We start from the raw sequence: 24,197 nt of genomic DNA on the forward strand, positions 1-24,197 counted from the left end.
AATTCCCAATCTATACTATCTCTCAAGAAAGTGATTCAGGATGCTTCTTGTTTTCTAAACAAGAAACAATTACTCTCACACCGTAATCAAAGTGGAGTCTATTCCAACTGACATTGATTTTAATTTCTATGTTACAGGTTAAGTTAATGAACGTAATTACAAGTTTTACAACGTTATATACAAGCGTAGTTAAGCTAATCACAATACAGGTTTGACGTAGTTATTCATAGACATAGCTAGGTTAGGTTAATTGCAATACAAGTTTTGTGAAGCTATTTTCAAGTGCATTTAGATTTACAGACAATGTATAACGTAATATATCTAGGTGTGCTCAGATTTACAAATATAGGGTTTGCTACGATATTTGTTACATGATGTCAAACTTTATCTAGGTGAAAATTAAATCTCTTCTTCTACATTACGTAAGAAAAGAGATTTAATGTTCACCTAGATAAAGATAAAGCCAACCTTTACAATAAGAAATAAATAGCAAAATATGTGTTATACTGCATGCCTTTTTTTATCCCATGGAACTACCCGGAAATAATAAAAAATATTAAGTTTTATGAAATCATGAACAATTCTTGGCATTATTAATTAAAGTGCGCGTAAAAAGTGAAACATTTTGGAGTACATAATTTGTAAACTTTAATTCAATTCGAGCTATTTTTCCATTTTCAAAAATTCAATATTTCATCTCTTGTCCAAACGTGGCCAGACTGCTTAACCCTATTCCTGCTGGGGGGGGGGGACCCCCCCCCAGCGTATCCTGGTTTTCAAGTACCCCAGCAGGGATAGGGTTAAAAATAGTATCATCTTGGAGGGTTAGACACTTGAAAATAATATTGTAAGGACGAGGGTTTTGAGGTGGCTCGGACGAGATATTGTTGTGGCTGGCCTTCCTCTCCTCGGCTAAGGGTGAAACTATTTCTTCGAGAATGTCAAATGTTAAACTGTAAAAAGTAAAAGTAAAAAAATCTACTTATTTTATATTTTTGACTAACTTTTTTCTATTTGTCTCTCGTTTAAGAACACAGGAAGAATAAATTGACATAATCCACCTGTTGAATTAATTCTCTATGAGGGGTTTAAGGATTAAACTATAAAAGGAATGAAGAACGAAGCTTCACACTAGAAGCACTTTATCAACTGAAGAGGTACTTAGTTTCTTATCTAAAATATTACTGAAATATTTTGAAACTTTTTAAATGTTTTTTTTCAGATAATCAAGGACCAATTATTTAAAAAACTAAATTAAACAACTTCGATATGCCAAACAACGCAGACACAAGAGAAGTATTTGAAACTCGTCTACTTATTGCTATTTATTAAATCTGGGTCCGGGATTTATAAAACATGTTAAAACTCGAGTTTTTTTATTTTTATTTAGTCACCATGGGATTAGGTAAAACATTTATTATGACGCTTAGTGTCTGAATTTAATACATTTAAGCCACGTCTCAAATCACCCAAAAACCGGTTTTAATTGACCGTCGGTTTAAAAAATTTAATACAAATTTAAGTTTAGCCAACCATATTTGAGCCGCGGCTTAAATTTAAACCGCGGATCAAATTCTTTAAATTTGGCCTTAGAATAGATTATTAAATTATGATTACAAAAAAAATCTTAAATTATGAAATCCACAGATAAAGGGACTGTATACGAAATTGGGATTGGACCCTCTATTTAAAGATTAAAAGCAGGGACTGTCCGATTCCTAATAGAACTCTTTAAATCAGGGTCCGAGCAAAATTAGGGAAGGTATCGTAGTTTTATCCTAGCTGAATTCTGAAAATCACAATCATGTTTCTCGTAAAATCCGCAATTCAATTTGATAAAAAAAATCACAATTAGAAATTACCAATTTTAAAATGTCATTTTATTATACGTTCGCTTAAAGGGACAGACTAGCTAGACATGGTAGTTAAACTGAAAGTGCAGTATTCTTATAGAGAAAGACTTTAGTATTGATTTGATAGCAATTAAGCATTTTAAAGGTGTACAATTGTTAAATAAAAGCGTACAGTTGTTTGTAATATTTCACCTGTTGTTTCAGTCAGCAGAAGAAACATTTTTACAAAGCATGAAAAAAAAAGAAATTTTTTAGACAAATTTGCTGTTTAGGAACTTATTCCTTAAACGAAATTATCGATGAAAACCGTAGAAGGTAGAACCGTAGTATCGAATATTTCATGATCATCTTAGCTGTTTCTATAATTTTATTCGCAGATTTTTAAAAAATGTCGTCTTCACAACTAAAATAAAAGAAACCTTCATGTCTAGCCTGTCTCTCCCTTGAATGAAGAAAAATATAATTTTCTAATATTTCAGATGCCGGGATTTATTTCTTTGGTAGTATTAAGTCTACTGAGTCAGGTATAATCATATTAACATCCTATGAAAGGAAAGAAGAAATTGCAGGCAATATCTAAAAAACACTTCTTTATTAATCTTTATTTGTTTTGCAATTAAAAATTCAAAAAATTTCAATTTTTTATTAAAATGAACAAATTTGTAATTTTTAAATTTTTGAAAAAATATGGATTGAATTACATCCTGCATTTTATGAAAAATTTCTTTCTTTCTTAGCTTCATTATTTTTTATGTTTTTTTTTCCACCAAAAGATTACTAGCACAAAAACACTTCACCTTCTATACCAATCCAAATAGATAGATAATTCTAAGTTTTTAAATGCAACCCTTCACATCGTGTTGGCAAAAAAAATCCCAAAATACAGGCACCAAGGGCGTATACAGAAATAAATCTAGGGGGGGGGGGCAAAATTTGAACGGCATATTCAAAACATTTGGCTTCTTGGATATCAGGCATAAGTTTAAGATGCTTTAAAGGTACACACACAGCTCAACTACCTTGCATGTACTATACTTTATCTCTCCTTCAAACAAAACTAGCAGAAAAAAGTATTTTTTCTAAAGAACGACATTTTATTGTACTATTATGTTAGTAATAATAAGTATTTAAACTAGAGATAGAAAAAGACATTTTTGAAAATGAAAAACTCTACTAAAACTTAAATTCTATGAGATGAAAAAAAGGACAGAGGTATAGAAAATAATTATGACTTGTAAAGTTTCCGTTTTGAAAAAAAGTAGGAATACAATTGTAATCTATAAATAAAGCTCTTCGTTCATTTATATGTTTGCTATGGCTGGCCAAACGGCTGAATCAATTGGGCTGAATGGGAAGAAACTCATGGATACCCTTTTTGTAATAATAAGAAAATTTTCAAAACGGCAGCGCAATGAATAAAAGTAAATTAACTCCAAATAAAAAACATAAAAATGGTCTTTTACTACCTCCAAACTCAAGCCTTCCTGGCTTGTCATTAAAGAGTTTTACTTTGCTATCCCTGATAGCGCCCATCCGATTAGGATGAATGTGCATTCTAAATAGATTTTTAAATCTGTGTACTGTCTGGTCCACGTATACAATCTTCTTAGTGCACTGAATGTACAGCAAACTATTTTTTTATGTTCTTCACTCTAGAGTTTGAGATTTGAAAAGTGTAAGCTCTGAGTTCTAGGGTCTAGGGTGGGGCACTGCCCATCTTGCCCCCCCCCATCCCTGTTTACGCCCTTGACAGGTACAGAATAGAGATTAGAATAGAAAGGAATGTAAACAATCCTTCGGTTTAAATTTTGTCAGTCCCTATGATCGATTCTCTTTGGATACCAAATATGACAATAATACACTCCTTTGCTCTACTTTTAGAATTTGAAAAAATTGCAAATTTGCAAAAAATTGAAATTTAAACAAAAAAGGCCAAAAAATGATAAAATATACATTTTAGAAAATCTCTTGACAATGCCATCCCTATTCCTGCTGGGGGGGGGGGTCAAATTGACCCCCCCTGTAGTTTTTTTTACATAACTCAAAAAGTATTGGTCTGAGTCTGTTGAAATTTTCGGACTTTTCCTACATACATAAAGCCCTCCCTTTAAGCCTAAAACCGGGCTTTAATACTAACTGCCTGAGTCCTCAGGAACACTGCCTGAATGACTGCTTTTTCTTGTAACAAACTAAATCTTTGTTTTGACCCACTTGCACTTGTCATATTTTGATAAAATTTAGCTTTTTGGAAAGCCTTTGACATAAGGAAACTAATTGCACAAGTTTTGCGAAAAAAAATTGCAATTTTTTTGCAAACAACCTGTCAAAGGAAATTTGCACATTTTTAGTTTTTCTTGATTAAAAATCAGGTTATTTAAAATTTTGCAAAATTTTTTGCATATTTAAAATGGCATGGTCAGGGTCTTTTTAAAAATGTATAATTTTTATTTTTTGGACAACTTTTTTTTGCAAACATTTTTACTATATAACTGGATATTGCGATAAAAAATTCAATTTTTGCAAATTTGCAATTTTTTACAGATTCTAAAAGTAGAGCACAAGAGCTTTCCAATAACGTATCATTTGTCATATTTGGACATCAAACATGGGATTTAGAGGGGGGGGGGGCAAATTGACCCTCCCCCCAGCATATCCTGGTTTTCAAGTACCTCAGCAGAGATAGGGTTAAAATTTGGAAAAAATTTAGCAAAATTATAAATAACCTGATTTGTAATTAAGAAAAAATAAAAATGTGCACATTTCTTTCGACGAGTTGTATGCAAATAATTTGCAAAAATTTCTTTGCAAAACTTGTGCAATTTGCTTTCTTATGTCATGGGCTTTCAAAAAAAACTAAAAATTATCAAAATCTGACAACTGAAAGTGGGTCAAAACAAAAATTTAATTTGTTACAAGAAAAAGTAGTCATTCAGGCAGTGTGCCGGAGGACAGTTATAGACGTAAAGGGAGGACTAAAAATATTTTGAAAAAGTCAGAAAACTTCAACAGTCTCAGACCAATTCTTTGTGAGATATGTAAAAAAAACTACAAAATATCAATTAAGAAATCTAAGCAAATTCTATGCATTTCGTTGGTCAGTTAAAGATTGTAACAAATGTCGTCTTCTCTCAAATAATCCAAATTAGTTTTACACCGTTGACGTTTCATAATATCGTCTTGTGGAATGGATTGAAGAGTTATTTTCAAGCAAAAATTTAGAAACTACTTCTGTTTTCCTATCTTGAAATTTATAATTTTCAATTTCTCCAAAAAAGTGGCCTGTACAGTGCATACACAATAATCAGATTAATTCATAATGCAGCATCTTTATATACATACTAGCTAGGGAACCCAGCGCTGCCAAGGATACTGAAAGTTATTCCCGCCGTTTACCCGCATTTACCGGGATAATAAATTGTTGCTGTTAATGTCGACATAATCAATTTAAAATCTCAAAACCAATCTAAAAACATTCTCCCGTGGGTCTTCCGAGTTTCCCAGTCAAAATGTGAGGCAATTCGGTCCAGGAGTTCCTGAGTTAAGATCAGACAAACAAACAAACAGACACCCTAACAGAGATTATAACTTTATTTATAAAGATAGAAGTCTTTGTATTTTACCATAGAGCTTTTTATTTGATTAGGGTACACTTGAACAGTTTATCCTGCCCAGTATAGATATTGATGATGTATCCTATGAGAGCTTTGTATTTTACCATATAGTTTACTTGATTAGGGTACACTTGGAAAGTTTATCCTGCCCAGTATACATATTGATGATGTATCCTATGGGATGCTTTGTATTTTACCATATAGTTTACTTGATTAGGGTACACTTGGAGAGTTTATCCTGCCCAGTATAAATATTGATGATGAATCCTATGAGACCTGTGGATATTGTGATGAAAGAAGTGACAGGGCTGGCTCACGAACCACTGCAAACTCTTTGAGGTATAAACTAGAAAAAAATATTTGTAAAATTTTTTTTCCTAAATTTAAAAATTGAATTTTAAGGGAATTTATGACTAGAAACTTCATCAAAATCGCCGTCGACAGTGGTAAGTTTTAAACATTTAAAGGGTGTATTCGTAAAAAATCAAAACCTAACCTACATTAACTTGTACAAGGCTGGGCACATTCCGACTTTTTAGAAATTTTTCTGTTCTGTTCTGTTTCGGGGGCCTTTAGCTAGATCGTTCTGGTCTCGTTCCTTTTTTTCCAATCGTTCCGTTCTTGTTCCATTCTGTTCTGTTTTTGGTGTTCTTAGTCAAAGAACGGTTCCATCCCTGTTCTGTTCTTAGCCAAGAACGTTTCTATCCCCTGTTGCTTGAAAAGGGGGATGTGCAATGTGTAGATTTTAAGAAAAATAATTAATTTTCACAATCAATATTTCAATAATATTAAAAAGATATACAAATAAATTTAGATACCAATTTCTTTCAACCTAATTCTCTCCTCTCCCTAACGGGAGAGGGAGAGGAGGTTAGGTGATCGAATTAAAAATCTTTTATTTATTTATTTCTAGATGATTTAGATCACATTCCTGATTTAAAATGCGTTCCCGACTTTGAACGCATTCTTGGAAAATCGTTTCGCGAAAATTTCGCATTTCATTCCCCCGGGAAAAATGTGAAAGTTTTTGCTTTTTTCGCAAAATTTTGCTTCAATCTGTTTCGCGAAAAAATGCGAAATTTTCGTGAAAAAAGAAATGAGAAAATTTCGCGAAAAAAAATTTGATGCAATAATTTCGCAAATACGGAATTTTCATTTAAGAAATGCAAAAATTTTGCAAAATTTCAGCAAAAAGACTAAATTTAGAAAATACAAGACGAATATTCCGAAAAAAATGTTTTTCGAAATACAGAGCAACTTAATGTAAATATTTAAGAATAACTATGAGACAATTCATATATGTGCTTGTAAGTTATTAATACTATCAACTATTTGATTGACTAGCTCATTGCTAGTTGGATTTCGATGATCATACGTGGACGGACAGAAACCCAGAAAGGTGGAGAAATCAAATTCTCTTCTTCAAACATTAATTAAGTTAAGGAAGAGAAATTATTAATAATGATCTTTTTTAAAACAGTTTTTGGAATTTGAACGAAAATTTTTTGAATTTTTTCGCGCAACGTTTCGTTGGCTGGAAACCCTAGTTTTTGGAAATATGAATGGGTTCCTGATTTTAACGTTCTTTTCAAGCAATTTCCGTTCGTTCTACATTCATTTTTTTACTAACAATTCCAATATTTTAAAAACGCGTTCTATGCGTTCGTTCTTTTTTTCTAGCGATGGAGTTTTTTTGATAGTTCCGTTCGTTCTCGTAAACTTATGATCGTTCCCCAAGAACAACGCCCAGTCCTAGCTACAAATTTAAATGTTTTCAATTTGCGTTATTTCAGAATTTAGAAACGTAAAGAAGTTTCGTCTTCAAACCATATATTATAAAGAAAACAAACCAATTACTTTTAAAATTTTGCAATTCAATTTAAAATATATGTATTGTCAAAAAATAAAGGGACAGTTCACTTATTTGAGTAATTTGAATGGTAAACTAAATATTCATTGTCTTTGTCTTACCTTCCAAAGACAACTGTGGCCCGATAAAAAGTTGATTTATCATCTAAATTCCAGCGCAAAGTAATGATACCTCTTCAAAGACACTATTTGTCCTAGTCATGGATTTTTAAAAATGTTCAAATATTTAATCAAATCGTCTAAAAGTTATTTGTAGAAATCTTTTTTTTTAATTATTATAAAATTGACTTTTTTCAAAATATATCTTATTTGAAAATTTGATGGTTTGATACATTTTCTCTACTTCCCCAGAAATCCCCGTGATTTCTTGAAGAGTTGGAATCTATATAACTGTGTTGTCTGAGAGAGAAAGTCGCTTTTATATCTACGTGTTAATTTGTTAAATCGTGTTTAAACACAAAAAACGTTAGTTTCTTGAAAATTTTTAAATAATTTTTTTTATATTTTACTATATAATGGCTGACACATGATGTCATTGAAATATGATAATTTTGAATTTCATTGGGCTGTTGTTGCTAAAGAAAACGTTTAAAAAGTGTCTTTGTAAAGGTATTACCTTTCCGCTGGAATTCTAAACGATAAATCGGCTTTTTTCTCAAGTCATAGATATCTTAGAAAAGTAAGACTAACACCATGTTAATAGCTAATAGGCAAATTAGTTTACCCTTTAAAGATATGTTTACTGAATACTCTGAGTTTTAGATTGTAAACTGCAACAAAGGGATTTTCTTTATCACTTTTTGGCGAACACTCTTTTCAAAAATGAAGAAAATATTTATTGTTTAACATTTGCAGGAGATGTTGCAGTCTCTGAGAATCTTCCAAATGAAAAAATAGATACTGGACACAGCTGTAGAACTACAGCTCAAGCACAAAATGTTATTGCAAGGTTAAAAATATCAAACTATACTTCAATCATTTATAATTAGGACACCCTGCACTGTGCTGGCCAAACGATTGGGTTACCAGGGGAAGGCATAGAATAAATAATTTAGGCTTTATTTATTCCACGGGAAACGCAGGGCATTTTATATCCTAGCATTTGAAAATATCTTCCCGTGTAATAAGAAAGAAATTTATTTAATTCCTAAAATTAGATCTTCACGATTAACTTTGGGATAGAAAGCCGACATTTATATAATCCTACTTGTGCAGTGCTATATAAAGCGGAGTGTTTCACCAGTAACTAGAAAATAAACCTTTTGAGTGAAAAGGGCCTGATTAAACTCTACAGTTTAAATGTTTTATATAGATTGAACTGTTAACACATACTTTAGATTCTAACAGTCGTCATTCTATTCCACAGTTGTATGGGTTCAAACTTCATCCGTAATTTTAGATAAAATTTTGATTTATCTTTCTAAATGTCAGAGCACGAATGATACCAGGAACAGTAGATCTGGGTCCTACAGGGGTTCTATATATTGATGAAATACAGAATTCTATTGCAATTGCAGAAGTAGAACATATGCTTAGTGTGGACTTAGACGTCAGGTGAGGAAATAACATAAATTCTGTTTAACTATAAAAGAACAAGAATAAATAAGCAATTAATACCTAAGCAAAAACTAATATTTAAGCTTTGAATAACTTTATGTTGTTCGTTGCAGAGTGTTTGACACCAACTCTGATTTTCTAATCTCTATATCTTTGCAAAACCAATGTCGTATTCTAAACTAAGCAGTCTGCATGATTGAATAATCTAAGTTTAACCCTATTCCTGCTGGGATTGGAATGTATTTCTGGACAAATGCACCTAACATTCAACATGGATGTGAAAGTGTACAATGAGGTTCAAGATTCAACATATTCTCCTGTCCAAGTAGATAAACAAAATAATTGCGATTTGAACATTTTGGGAATTAAGATCGGTTCTATTAATGGAATGATTCAACGCTACGCCAACAGGTAACAAAAAAAATTGGATATTGGGAAGCCTGAAGGAAGTTTTGACGAAATTTTTAGTGACCCTTTTATTAAGAAATCACAAAGTACCAACAAGATAAAAAAAACGATTATATCTTCCACTTTGTTAACAGTTCATATTCATATTCTTATTCAACTATAAAGCACGAGATAATACAAAAAAGGGAGTGTTCGCGGAAAATGACAGGGGGTAAATGTTTACGGCCAAAATTAAGCGCTTTTTATCGCTACTTATCTTACTTCTGTCTGATGGGTCTATAAGGGTAAAATGGTTAAAAACGACTCACACCGAAGAACGTATTTCGCTAGCGCTGGATTTTCGAACATTCCTAGAAAAAATGAAAATGTCGTTTTCATTATCAAAAATCCTCGGAACAGGAATAAATTTTTCAAAAGTAACTCTCAGATCATGAAAATTAAAAAAATATTATGAAATATCAACTATATACGAATGCGTCGAAAAAAAATCGATGATTATTGTTTGTAATAACTGAATAATTTGTTTGGAATTAAATTGATTTGTTTACGATCCAAGTTGCATGTTGCGTCTTTCTGAATTTGTATGAAAGCTACGTTCTTCGGTATATAAGTCGTTTTTAACAATTTTCTCCACATTAAAACAACAGATAGAAGGGTATTAGAATTGAAATCTAAAAATGGAGGCCGGTCACTTGAAATAATATCTACAGTCCTCTTTGACACATATTGTTTTAACCCTGATAACTGTAGTTACTATGTACTTTGATATATATTGTTTTAACCCTGATAACTGTAGTCACTACGTACTTTGACATACATTGTTTTAACCCTGATAACTGTAGTTACTACGTACTTTGACATATATTGTTTTAACTCTGATAACTGTAGTTACTACGTACTTTGACATATATTGTTTTAACTCTGATAACTGTAGTTACTACGTACTTTGACATATATTGTTTTAACTCTGATAACTGTAGTTACTATGTACTTTGACATATATTGTTTTAACCCTGATAACTGTAGTTACTATGTACTTTGACATATATTGTTTTAACCCTGATAACTGTAATTACTATGTACTTTGACATTTATTGTTTTAACCCTGATAACTGTAATTACTACGTACTTTGACATATATTGTTTTAACCCTGATAACTGTAGACACAGTTACTGCGTACTTTGACATATATTGTTTTAACCCTGATACTGTAGTTACGACGTACTTTTAGATATGTGCAAGCTAAGGAAAAATTTTATGAACTGCGAGGAGCTAAACTAGTTGCTGAACTAGAGAATAAGCTAGGAGTTCAACTAGGTTCCACAGTATCGGTTAAGCTTAACAATCCAGATGGAACTCCTAGACTCTGTCCTGCTGGGTAAGTAGATTCCAAATAAATATATGGAATTTTTTAAGCTCGTCTATATGATAAAGCTCTTCGCTTATATATTTGTTTATATAATTAAGCGTATTTATATATATTAACTATAGTCGGCCAAACGACTGGACCGAATTGGTTTACATTAATTTTGGGAAATCAATGGCACACTCCTGTATGCCGAGTCCATTCGCGCCTAATCCAATCAGGTTTCAGTCATGTGTTTGATGTTTATTCTGAACCAATAGAAATAGTTTGGCGGTAACATCTATCTTTCTTTCTATCTCATTATCCGATTAGAGTTATGAAAATTTAATTGGCGCTATCAGTAAATGGAAATATTTACTTATACTGAAACTATGGTGGGCAAGGGTACCCGAGTGGTAAAAATGGCTAAAATTCAATTTTTTTTTTAAAATTGATTTTTATCCATTTTTTTTATTTCCACAGGCAATGCCGGACACTCGAGCTAGAACAGTTAAACCCTAAATGAGCCATACATCGAAAGAATATATCAAATGTCGTCTTGACAATTTTTCAATGGGTTTTATACTATTTCACGTAAATCTCACTATTTATGAAAATAAATAAATAACAATGAATATGCGGGAACAGTTTTAAAGAGCTCCATATAATCCTTTAATTAAAAATCTAAATATCTCCAGCATTCCATTATCAGAAAGTGAAAAATACGACATTTGATAAATTCTTTCGATGTGTGGCTTATTTAGGGGTTAACTGTAGCATATCTTTACTTTTATAGAAATATATTTTTATTTATATTTAGTATATACAGGGTATCCCACGAAACATAATATTTGGTGAATAGTTTTGAATGTCTTCTTCCATATATTGTATTGGATATTAAAGACTTTTGCAGTTTGTTTTGAAAAAAAAAACATATTTTCCTCAAACTTATTTTATTTTGAAATCAATTTTACTATAAAATGATTGTCATGTGATATTTTTTATCGTTTTCTTTAGAATAAAACAGCTTAACTAGTTATGGAAGAAGACATTTTAAACTATTTACCAACTTTCATGTTTCGTAAGATCTGAACGAGATTTTAATATTATAAACACTATTAGAAATCCACCATTTTAAACAGAATACTTCACGAAATTTTACATTTTTATATGTAAGATCAATTAGATTATCAAGTACAAAAAGTGGCAACAGAGAAATGGTCTAATTATACATGACGTCACAAGTGTCAAATGTAAAAAGTAAAACAGAATTTTCTCTTATTAGTTGACATGTTTTTCAAGATTAAATTAAAAAGTGAAAAAAAATAGAAAATAATGAATTCAAAATGGCACTTATTTCACTGTAAGTTAAGCACAATTTATTATCACTTTATAAATCTATTTTCTTGTTCTTGATACAAATCTAGATAATTTAATAAGTTTTTGGAAAGCCCTTGAGCAATACCTCAATAATCTGCCAAAAAATGCTAAATTTGCAAAAATCCAAATATTTATTGCGAAATTTAGATATTAAGCAAAAAATGTGCAAACAAAAAAAGTTGCGCAAATTGCAACAAATAATACAAATTTGAAAATCCCTTGACCCAGCAAATTCAAAAAATGTATATTCAAGAAAAACCGAAAATGTGAAAATTCTAGAGATGTCAACGTTTTGATTTTTCTAGATTTTAGCTTTCGTTACGATAGTGTTCATCAAAAGTATTAACGTTTGAAACGTTACGTTGCACATTATGAAATTTTATGGCATAGAGTGACGTTACGTAATGAATTTTCTGCACATGAATACCTTATATAACGTTAAGCTTTAGTAAATGTTAGTGAAAAATAGTAAGCTCCGTTACGCTTTTGCATTTCCCGGTTTAAAAAACTTTCCCAACGTTGCGTTAAAGCTTATGTAATAAAACCACAATTTTTTAACGTTCCACTTTCATGCAAGGTAAATATTTTCAGAGACCTTACGTTACACTTTCACTTGGTTTAAGATCTAAAAGATGACAAACGCTTTGCTTTAATAAAACGTCATTGGGGCATAGTTCTGTACGTTACAATGCATTTCAGTGCAAAGAATATTTTTTGTTAACGTTACGTTTTATCTTAACTTTTCCAATAAAAACTCTTTTAAGTACGTTTAGAAATTTTACTAAAGTGCACCTTTTCTTACGTTACGATTTATCGAAACGTTATTGTGAAAACTTTTTTGTTACACTTTTTTACATGACAATCAAAACTTTTTATTCGTTTCGTTTCTAAGAAAGATTTGAAAAAATGATCTATACGTTGCGTTGTATTAAAATGTTCAAGCCTTAATGTTTCTAACGTTACACTTTATTAAAATAAGATTGTTTCTAAATAAAAGCATTGCAAGATTTTTTCCGTGATAATTACATTTTTTTACTCACCTTGTATGTTGCTGTTGTATTGTTAACCTTTTTAGAGAATGTGTAGAAGAACATGCATTATGCAATATAAAGATGTTATAATATTATTATTTTTAACGATTTTTAAAATTTGTAAATGAAAGTTTTTAGCATTAGACTTTCAACTCAAAGTGTGTCTTTAAGGGACTAGAGACGTAATTTCAAAAGACCTTCCATTTATGGAGTGGCATGTCCAGTAGGGGTGATCAATATTGTAATAGAGCCAACCGCCCACCGGAAGTCGCTGCGTTTTCACCGTAAGGCCACAAAAAGAAATTTTATCTTTTATTTTCATGTTATACATCATTTTCTTGGAAATTCAATGCTAAATTCAAATCTGAAAAAAATGGAAAATTGAGTGAGTCAGAGCTAAAAAACTTATCAAAAACATTAAAAAGTTATAAAACTGGAATTTAGTACCATTATTTGGCCATAACTTCTTACTATTTTAATATATTTAAAAATGGTTTTCGAATCTGAATTCAGCATAAAATTCCCAAGAAAATTATGTATCATATTTATTTTTTGAAATATTTTTTTAGGCCTTTTGGCGATATCTCCAATATTAAATTGTCAATTCGCAACCCTATGGAAAACACTCCTAATTTTCAAATTATCAATCAGATAAAGGTATACACGTTATCATTGGGAATCGAGCATGGCCCTCTTTAAATGGAGGATCACATGAAATTATCATCGTGTATTTGGGAGCTTAAAAAATAAACATGTTTTAGGACACTTCATAAAATGAGTTAAAATTCGGCAAGGCAAACCACTTTTGCATTTAGAGCAGTAGTTCTAAATTATTTTAGATTAGTAATTTTTTCTTTTTTTACGCAATGCAGACTGACCCTTTTCTTTTATCAAACAGAATTCATAATTTAAAATATCTCAGGTCTACAACATTGGGTAGCAAAGATATCGGGATTAGAAATATAAGTTTGTGAACAACTCAATTCCTTTAAACATTCTTATCTAACAGAAGTCATAGCTTGAAATATCAAAAGTCTACAACACCAGCTTGCAAAGATGTAGAGATTAAAAAATTATAATTTGTGGTAAATTTTTAGTTCTTTTTGTGTTTTTTTTATGTTACTTACTAAGTGAGTAAAAAAGCGGCATTAGCTTTAGTTTACAAACCACAATGAAAATGTTTTCGGAGTTCATGTTTGGGGTTAAAAATATCAAATATAGGAAGACAAGTGCTAAATTTCTTTTTTTAACACAAACAACGCGAAATAAAATTATTTAACATTTTTTTCTTTTTAAAAAAATCGATTAAAAATCAGTTTTTTTTCTATTTTAAAGTTTCATAAAAATCTATTGATGAATAAAACATAACACGCATTTTCCAATTGATAAAATATTGTTGCATTTTGTAAGTATCTACATTTCTAAGTTTTTCAACCTAAAACATGAACCATGCCAACTGAAGTTATGATTTCAAGTAGTCAAATAAATATGAAACCCAGCAATTGTGTTTGTTCACAGACCCGTTCCACTTAAGTTGATTTTTTTACAATTAGTAAATTATTTGCTTTATAACAGAAAATGCATATGTAAAATTTCTTAATCTCGTCTTCCTTTTCCAGAGTTTTAGTGGGTTTCATCAAACAAGATGTCCAAGAAACATTTATAAGATTTGTATTTTCACTAATAGCATGTTACAAAAAAACTCGTTTACACTTTAGAAAGGAACTAAGTTTTTTTTTCAAATTTACTTATCCCTATATCTTTCCAATCCGATGGTTTAAACCTTGTATATTTCAATATTAATGGTCTACGACATCGGGTTGCAAAGATATATTAAATGAAAATTAGAGTTTTTGGCATAAGCTCATTTTCTTTAAACTTGAAATGAAAAACCACAAGTCTTTGCTCTTATAATCATCAGTCGAATTTCTTACATTGATATATTAGAGACGTTTTGAAATGTTTTGATTGACAGAATTATTGTTACGCTTTTGAAATTAAAACTCAGCCCTTATAGTCTAACGTTTTATGAACAACATTTTCATCAGACATATATCTAACGTTAGACTAATCAATATAGTATTCAGAGAAAAGTTATGAAACGTTACATTATTGAAATTTTACTCTGTAAAAAAAAATTTCGTTTCCTGATTATTAAATAATAACCCATTTCTTCAACGTTGAATTTTTCATTATACTATAAGGGAAAACGTTTCAAAACGTTTTCATAAACAGTAATGTATTTTTCAGTTATACAACGTTACACTTTTTATAAGTTGAACTTTGAAATAGAAATCCTCTCGTTACGATATTCAATCAAATCACAATTCATTTTTCAAACGTTAGACTTTCAAGCTCCCCTTGGAAACAAAACATTTCTTTACGTTATGGTCAAAAAAGTTGTAAATATTAGAAAAATAACGTTACATTTCCAAAAACAGCTAACGTTGGGGGTATGTTCCTCTAACGTTAACGTTAGGTATGAGCTCCTATAACGTTAACGTTTAACGTTCACGTTATATAGAATATATCCAAACGTTACACATTATTGTAACGTAACGTACAAAAACGTATATTTTACGTTACGTTACACTATCGTTGACATCTCTAGCAAATTCCCATTTAAGGCATCCGTGCAGACGTCTTTGCAATCTGTTCACTTTTGTTAAAGGCTTTCCAAAGAGCTATAAAATGTTAAAATCCAATGACTGGAAGTAGGTCTAAATATATATTTAGTCTAGTGTAGGTAAAATAAGGCATTCAGGCAATTAGATGAGGACTCAGGCAGTAGGTATACAAGCCCAGCTTTTAGCCTTAGCTGAGGGGCATGTGTTAGTTAGAAAAACTAGAAAATTTGAGATTCTAATCTCAAATTTATTTTTGAGTTATCGCAAAAAAACGATAGGGGGAGGGGGTCCAATACGGTTAATATGTTAGAAACTGGTAGCCTTTCATCAAACAGTTGAGAAATAAATAAATCATGAGAAAGCGCGAAGCCTGCGTAACAAAGAGTATAGAATAGAAGGGAGATACAACTGACGCGGCCCGCCCTACCATATGATTATACATGCTTTGCAGACGGTACTTCATTTGAATAAGAAATAATTGTCTGATGTACAATTACCGCGTATACAATAACCTATTCTGAATATTTCTTATACAAATGGAGTACCCGTCTGCAAAGCATGTATAATCATATATGGTAGGACGGGCCGCGTCAGTTGTATCTCCCTTCTATTCTATACTCCTTGGTGCTTAACGAACCTCTAGTAGGTTAAAAAGGAATTCATGAGTTTTTTTAATACTCTCAGTTTTGAATCCCTTTTATCTTTGCAACCCAAAGTCGTAGACCTAAATTTTAAACTATGAACTCCTGTAAGATCAAACCAAATGGTCTAAGTTTGACCTGTCAGCTAGGCTCATAAAATCATGTAGCAAAGATATAAAAAGTAAAATTTGACTGTTAAGCCAAATTTCAATTCCTTATTGCTTGATGTTTAACAAATATTTTTCAGGAGAAAGAAAAGAGATGCATCTTGCACGAGAAAGTCTTGCCCGGAAAGTTTCACCAGGTATTTATTAAAGGAATTGAGTAGTTGACATGATACGTTCTCAGATGTGTTTCAAAACATATCTTTGAAACCTTTTGAAAATCCATTTTTTGGCATAATTTGACCAAAACGTAAATTTTTATGTAAAAAGGATATTTTTCTGCACTGAATCAAACAACTGAAGGTTAAGTAAGTAAGTACGTAAGTAATTATTTATTTATGAAATATAACAAAAACAAACAAAATTAAGTGTTTCAGGAGAAAATATTTTAAAACCCCCAAAATTAGAGGTTGTGTGAATATATCACCTCAATTCTAAAAAATATTTTAAAAAATCAAAGGAAAAGGAAAGGAAAAGGAAAGTTACATATTTATTGTTTACATTATAATAAATATGAACTCTGGTGGTGGATTGTTAGTATTTTTCGACGGTGAAATAACAACTTTTAGAAATAAAAATGCTAGATTTATCTGCAATGTTAAAAAAAATTAAAATTGGCTTTATGGAGTGTAAAAAAGATGTAGGATCTACGCAAAACGATCAATTTTAAGCATCTTTCTAATTCTCGCCGATTTTTGGCATCCTTTATTTTTGATTATATCTTTCACTCTTTTTAGTCTTTTCTTTGAAAAATCGTCTTTGCTTTCTTCGACTCTTTTTCAAACAAAGCATGTGTTAGAATTCACTCATTTGCCTTGCTATTACAAATCTTCAATAAAATTCTGCTTAAAATTCGAAATAAAATTGATATTTGAAAGCTTAGAAAAGTGTCGTTTATTTTCATACCATATTATATTCAAAAATGTTAATACAAAAAATATGATTGGTTACTTTACCATTTGCTGCTTAGGTTTAATTAAAAACACCCCTATTTGAAATAAAATATTATAATGTTCAGAATTGGAGAGACTGAGATGTGTCAGAAGTTTATGGGCTTTAACGTTCCTGATTGTAGTGTATTCGGAAGCAATGCAGTTCTGCATCAAAGGGACATCGGCATCAGAGATAAATTGATTTATTGGTGTTGGACTCCTAGAGTCTAAAATTTCACGTTGTTTGACCACGTTAAGAAGCTTTTCAAGATTCATTGATGTATTTTATTCATTGGACTTCATATTATGTGAACTAAATTTGTTGAAATTGTCAAAATTTTCATAAATATACTTTTTAAATTGGTTTCATTATTCAAATTTCTACCCTAAAGCTATATTATCAACACTTTCTTGTTACCTAAGGTTTTCAATGACAACCTGAAACTAATAAAATACTCTATTAAGTGGCCGCCGTTGCCCATGGAATTTAAAAACGTATAATAAAAAAGAAAAAAAATGGATATTAAAAATAAATAAAAAAATTTAATTTTGTTAAGCCCATGTTACCCCAAAAAAATCAGCCCATTCGGACATTTACACGAACGTCTTGTTTTTTTATATACAGGGTGTCCCAATAAACATGGGAATTCAGTGACGAATTCGAAATCGTCTTTTAAAATAATGCTTTGATTTAGTATAGTGATACCTACTGAGAAAGTTGTAATCTGGAAGAGTTTTGTCTGCTATGATCACATTTTGTTTGTTTATGTTTTGACTGAAAACGGTTGTACTTAGTAAAACAAGAAAATTGCAGTATGCAAACAGAGTAAACTTGTCTGTCTTCACTGTTCATCTTGCGGAGACATTGTAGACACATCTTTATAGTCTTTTACCCTTTTCATAAAATAAACTCTAGCAGACATAATAATATTATGGCTTTTGAAATTAGATATTACAATGCTAACTCATAACAAAGATGATATTGAATTCGTCACTGAATTCCCATATTTTTTGGGACATCCTGTAGGTAACGATTTAGGATTTAATGTGATTGAATGATAATGTTGTTTATGAGAATTCAATGGATAATGTATTATCTAAAGTTATAGCGTTAGCCTAAAAGTCGTCTTCCTATTCCAGAGTTTTCTGCTTATCATTGTAGTAGCTAATCTTCATATATCCTTAGGATTTGATTACTTAAATCGAATCCAATTCATCATAAATATGTAAAACCCAATTAAAGGAAATGAGTTTTTGCAGCAAACTCAGATTTTCTAATCTCTATATCCTTGCAAACTATGAATTCGAATAGATTAATTCAGCTAAGTTTAAAATATCACAGGATTCCAATTTGTGACAAAAACTTAATTTCTTTCTAATTTTAACTTTAAAATTTAAAACATAATATCCATTCGTACTTTTTTAGATCATTAATAATACTAATGGTAAATACGGTTTAAGGTGATTTTACCAACAGAAGGAAGGAGACTTTTGTATTTGAGTTTAAACTGTTAACAAGCTTTTATCGACAAGTAAATAAATAGTTAAATGCAGTGGCACCCTTTTAGTTTAAAGGATTTGAGTTTTTGTCACATTTTCTAATCCCTATATATTAGCAATAGCAACCAATGTCGTAGACCTTTAATATTTCAAACTCTGAATTAAGTCAGATCATATATAATCCCAGTTAGAAACCCGAATGTTTACACCATCAGATTTCACAGATATTATTATTAGAAAATTTTAGTTTGTGGCACTGGCAAAGTCTATATGTAATGAATACAGTACCAAATCCCATTGTTATACATTTGAACATTCCTAGATAAATTACGTTGTTCATTGTCTGTAAATCTAAATGCGCTTATCCTTAACTATGCAAAACTTGCAATTCGATTTGACTGGCTTTGTATTGTGATCTGCTTAAATATGATTACATATCTGTGCAAATCTTGTAAATATGTATATTAACTTAACCTGTAACATAGATTTCTAAATACACGTCAGTTGGAGTAGACTCTGATTTTATTACGGTGAAAGAGTAATTCTTCTTGGTTAGCAAACTAGAAGCGTCCTGAATCACTCTTTTAAAATATAGAACTAGATTGAGAACTGACAGTTACGAGCTTGTGTCGGTGTTGACATTGAAGCCTATGAGATCATGCCCGTGTTTGGCATTGATAGTTACAAGCTTGTGTCAGTGTTGACATAAGGGTTTCCAGTCGTAATTACGTTACGCGTAACACTTTCTTTTCATTTAAGTAGGAATATTACGCGAAATTACTTGCTAATTACATAAACGAAAGAAAGTCTAGTTTTGCGTAATTAAGGCGTAATTACGCGAAATTACGTAATACGAAACCATTCCGAAAATTAGTGAAGTACATATTAATTCTCAGAAATGAATATAGCGGGAAAATATGTGTAAGGATATGTGCGATACAACCATGTCCAATCTTATTGGATAATTGAAATACTCTCAATTTGAATTAAAATTTGTTTATAGTTATGGACCAAACCTCTGTAGAGAAAAAAAAGTAGATGTTAGTTCCACATTTTATTGAAAATATATTTAGGTCTAGGTGGTCAGTTCTAATGTTATAATAACCATCAAAATCGATGTTAAAAACCACAAGAAAAGAAATAAGCAAAAAAGATTATTTAAAAAAATTAAATGAGCTGCCAAATGGACAAATTATTCATCTTTTAAAAAATGTTTTGAGACAATTATTAAAGTCAGGCAACTGGATTTACTACTTCATTCGCCTGTAGTTTACAAGATTTATCAAAGTTATTTTTATAATACTAACGGACTCCACAATTCTTGATTATCCTAAAACTTAATAGGTATTAAATAGGTTATTGCTATAATGATTAAAGTACGCTGATTTGGCTCAAGTAACAAAAACACTTTCGGAATTCATTTTATCGAATTTTCCAAATATCTTAACCCTAATGTATAATTTATCAAAAATGGTCAAGGGGGGGGGGAGGAAACCCCTCTATTTCCTTATTGTGATACAAACAGGGGGCGGAAATGTGTGTCTGAATCAAAAGAGTGTGTGTAAAGTTTACCGAACCGAAGGTGTGTACTGTAGATATTTACAGTACATAGGAATCTAGGTATTTGTACAGTCTGGGAGAGTACATTTGTTTATTGTTAATTGTTTACTTATAAATAAGTTTAATATACATGTAATGAATTATGTAATCATGCTAGCAATATCTTATTTATCTATGTTCGTTTATCTATCTTATCATGTTTCATGTTGACCCTGACTGGCCATTACAGTCAGTTTAATTTCACCTGTATATAAAATAAATCAGTTCAATACAATTTGTCGATTAACACGGACGTATACAGAGCCTTGAGTTTTGGCTAAAGATAGAGAGCCTTGAGTTTTGGCTAGAGATAGAGTCAGTGAAAGTCTAATTAGACTTTGAGTATAGTTATCGTTGAAGTATCTTGGATCTAGATTTCTTACAAAAGTGGTGGCAGCGGTGGGATAACCTAGAACCCAGATCTAGATGCCCAAGAATCCGAAAGTATTCCGGAAAAAGAGTAAAGTGAAAACCTGGTTTAACAGATTAGCCAGAGAAATTTTAACAGGAGAGGATTTACCTGTGAGAGAATCAAGTGGGGCTACAGGAAATACAGTGGCTACCTTTCAAGGATACCCAAGTCTACCCAGTTACGATTCTGGATCGGAAGTAGAGATGGAGGGACCATCTCACCCAGCGATAGATGGCATGGCGGAGATAAGGCAGCAGTTCCAGCTGCTCCTAGCCCAACTGGCGGAGATCAAGCAGAAAGATAAGGATAAATCATTCACCCAGACATGGCAAGAATCAGCGACACTGGAGACACCGGATCCTATTGGCAGAGTAGTCAAAATGTTAGAATGCCCTAAGGCGGAGGATTCACAAGTGTTTTATGTGTCCTGGCTGAAGGCGGAGAAGGCAGCATGAAGAGAAGATGAACAGACGTTTGGAGATCTAAGCAGGGCCGAAGCTGAATATGAGAAGAGACTGTTGAATTTTAGCTGTAGAGCCCCAACATATGATGGTAACCCTAGTAAGGTGTTCAACTGGTGTGGTGAGTTAGAGAAACATCTATCGAGATTTAAGTGTGAAACAATTCCCAACGATGCCATAAAAAGGATGCTGCTAGACTGTATAATGGGAAAAGCACAGTCCAAGATAGTATTGTTGAAACCTGATGGATTAGCTTTCAACAATTACGAGATTGGTGAATTCTTTCAAGAATTATTAAAGAAGTTCACTCATTAGAAGGATGAAGAGGGCAGAAAGATGGAATACTTGCAGAGGAGGCAGGCAAGAAATGAGGATGCTAGGCAGTATTATACAGACAAGCTCAGGTTATTCATGCAAGCATACCCCCCAGCCCAGAGGACTCTAGTGGAGTTCAAGACTAGTATGTTTTTAGGATTGTACATGAACAGGAGATTAAAGCGGTTTTGGACCATTAACTGGTGAACCTGAGGACTTATAATATGGACCCCAGGGGCCCCAGCACAGGATATGGCAGGCTTACATAGTACTTATGGTTATGATAAGAGTGAGATGCCAGGGTTGGTGGAGGATGTGTCTGATGCCGAAGATTTGGATGCTGAGGGTGGCGTAAATGCACTACATAATGGAGATACGTGTTATTTCTGCAAGAAAACTGGTCATCAGAAAAGAGACTGCAGGAAATTTGAAGAATGGAAGAAGAAAAACCCCACAAGAAACCTGGGGGAAACCCTCGTAGTGATACTTCCCGACCATCAATTTCGTATTATAATTGTGGGAAAGAGGGTCATATTTCACGGGAGTGCCCAGGAGAACGTAGAAATCAAGGAAGGAGAGAGAATGGCGGATATGGAGGCGGACAGATGGCGGATATGGCCAAATCCATGGCAGTGATGCAGGAAGTTCTGAAGAAACTGGTACCAGAGGCGGTTTTTCCCTAGGGAGTTGAGATGATGGACGGACGTCAGCTCCTATGATTGCAGAAAATAATGATTTGAATGTGAATAACAATCATTTAATAAACATTTCGCTCAATCCAAATGTCCTTGTTTCGTGTAAATTGATACCGGAAGTGAAAGTTGATAATGTTAGAACGGAAGTGTTAGATATTATAGACAAAGTTAGGGAAGTATCTAACGATTTTAACCCAGAAGTGAAGGGTAGTTTGAGACCTAACGGTCATAAAAATCTTGAACTAAGAGAATGGGAAAAGAATATTCTCATACATCTGAACAGTGTTAATTTGGTTGAGAGGGAAGACCGTAAAACCTCGTATGTGAAATTTAAGTGAGAGGAATTAAGGGGAAGTACGGTATCAGATTTAGATGAAGAGGAAGTGTGTAATTCTCAAGAATCAGCCAATTCTCTGCAGGAGTCAGATTTCCCAACAGAAGAGAGTAGAAGGAAGTTTATCAAGGACAGTTTCAAGATAGATGAGAACGAAATTCTGAATAGAGATGCAAAATTGAAGGAGGAAGCAATCAAACTTTTCTTGGAGAACTTTTCCAAGTTAGCACTACACCCTAATCATTATGGGAAGACAGATTTATTGGAGTTGTGGATAGAATTACAACCAGGGGCAGTGCCTAAGAGATCTAAGGTGAGGCCATTGAACCCTGATCAGCGTGCAAATTTGAAAGAACAATTGGATGAATGGATCCAACAGGGGATTATAGAACCTGCAAATAGTTCCTGGGCATCGCCACTAGTTCCGGTGAAGAAGAAGGATGGGAGGACAAGATGGGTAACTGACCTGAGGCAGCACAATGACGTCACAATCAAGGATACTTATCCTCTGACGAATATTCAGGAAAATCTGCAAAAGTTGAAGGGTGCAAAAATCTTCACTTCAATAGACGCCTGTGGGGCGTATCACACAATACAGATAGAAGAGGGGAGCAGGGATTGTACAGCTTTTATTAGTCCTTTCAGTACATTTCGTTATATAAGAATGCCTTTTGGCCTGTCAAACACTGGAAGTGTCTACAGCCGGATGTTGGACCTGGCCCTGGCGCACTTACCTGTGGAGTCCTGGCTATCCTATCTAGACGATATTCTGGTGTATTCCATGGACACCTGGGACCACCTGAATTGAAGCATCTGAAGAGCATCCTGGAGGCTCTCACTAAGGCAGGGATCAAGATTCAACCTAAGAAGACCAAGATATTTCAGACAGAAACCGAATATTTAGGACATAAAGTGAGCCAGGGTGGAGTACAGATGCTTGATCAATATGTGAAAGATATACAGAACTGGCCACGTCCCAACAGTTGCAAGGAGATGTCGTCATTCCTGGGTTTCACGGGTTATTACAGAGGTTTTATTCCTGGGTACTCAGCTTTGACCAACAGGATGAATAGTCTTAAGAAGGCGGAGAAATTTGTATGGACTGAAGATATGGAGAAGGATTTCTTGGAGTTGAAGGCGGAGTTTTCAGCAGGGCGGATACAAGCTTATCCAGATTTTGATTCAGATGAACCTTTCATCCTTACCACGGACTGGTCGTCTTTAAACATTGCAGGGGTTTTGTCTCAGAAACAAGAGGGAGCAGAACGTTTCCTGGGTTGTTGGGGGCGGAAGTGTAATCTTTACGAGAGACACTACTCCAGCGCGAAAGGGGAGCTCCTCGCTGGTGAAGTGTATGAAGAAGTGGGAACATATTTTAAAGTACCGGCCCCCCTTTTTAGTCTTTACCGATGCTGCTAGTTTGAAGTATATTGTGAACTTGAAATCAGAAGAAACTATCTTT

The 24,197-nt window shown here is 32.6% G+C and overlaps 2 protein-coding genes across 2 annotated transcripts; both read left to right on the forward strand.

The window, feature by feature from the left end:
- Positions 1-1,254: 1,254 nt before the first annotated feature.
- On the forward strand, positions 1,255-8,915 carry LOC111709407 (uncharacterized). Its single transcript, XM_023483066.1, has 6 exons — positions 1,255-1,296; positions 2,333-2,377; positions 5,682-5,803; positions 5,867-5,910; positions 8,189-8,282; positions 8,765-8,915. The coding sequence occupies exons 1-6, from the start codon at positions 1,270-1,272 to the stop codon at positions 8,889-8,891; spliced, it is 459 nt and encodes a 152-aa protein (XP_023338834.1). The 5' UTR covers positions 1,255-1,269; the 3' UTR covers positions 8,892-8,915.
- Positions 8,916-9,126: 211 nt separating this feature from the next.
- On the forward strand, positions 9,127-17,784 carry LOC111709406 (uncharacterized). The gene is made up of 4 exons (XM_023483065.1): positions 9,127-9,301; positions 10,531-10,677; positions 16,571-16,627; positions 17,506-17,784. Exons 1-4 carry the CDS (start codon positions 9,144-9,146, stop codon positions 17,648-17,650), a joined length of 507 nt encoding a protein of 168 aa, XP_023338833.1. The 5' UTR covers positions 9,127-9,143; the 3' UTR covers positions 17,651-17,784.
- The last annotated feature ends 6,413 nt before the right edge of the window (positions 17,785-24,197 follow it).

This window comes from Eurytemora carolleeae, unplaced genomic scaffold, assembly GCF_000591075.1.
Source record: "Eurytemora carolleeae unplaced genomic scaffold, Eaff_2.0 scaffold964, whole genome shotgun sequence".
Lineage (NCBI taxonomy): Eukaryota > Metazoa > Arthropoda > Copepoda > Calanoida > Temoridae > Eurytemora > Eurytemora carolleeae.

Excerpts from the sequence above, each read along its gene's own strand:
- LOC111709407 (XM_023483066.1), top strand. The coding sequence starts at position 1,270 with ATGCCAAACAACGCAGACACAAGAGAA. Across the intron at positions 1,297-2,332 it reads ACAACGCAGACACAAGAGAA|ATGCCGGGATTTATTTCTTT; the intron begins GTATTTGAAACT and ends CTAATATTTCAG. Across the intron at positions 2,378-5,681 it reads TATTAAGTCTACTGAGTCAG|GGTACACTTGGAGAGTTTAT; the intron begins GTATAATCATAT and ends TTACTTGATTAG.
- LOC111709406 (XM_023483065.1), top strand. The coding sequence starts at position 9,144 with ATGCACCTAACATTCAACATGGATGTGAAAGTGTACAATGAGGTTCAA. Across the intron at positions 9,302-10,530 it reads ATTCAACGCTACGCCAACAG|ATATGTGCAAGCTAAGGAAA; the intron begins GTAACAAAAAAA and ends ACGTACTTTTAG. Across the intron at positions 10,678-16,570 it reads CCTAGACTCTGTCCTGCTGG|GAGAAAGAAAAGAGATGCAT; the intron begins GTAAGTAGATTC and ends AATATTTTTCAG.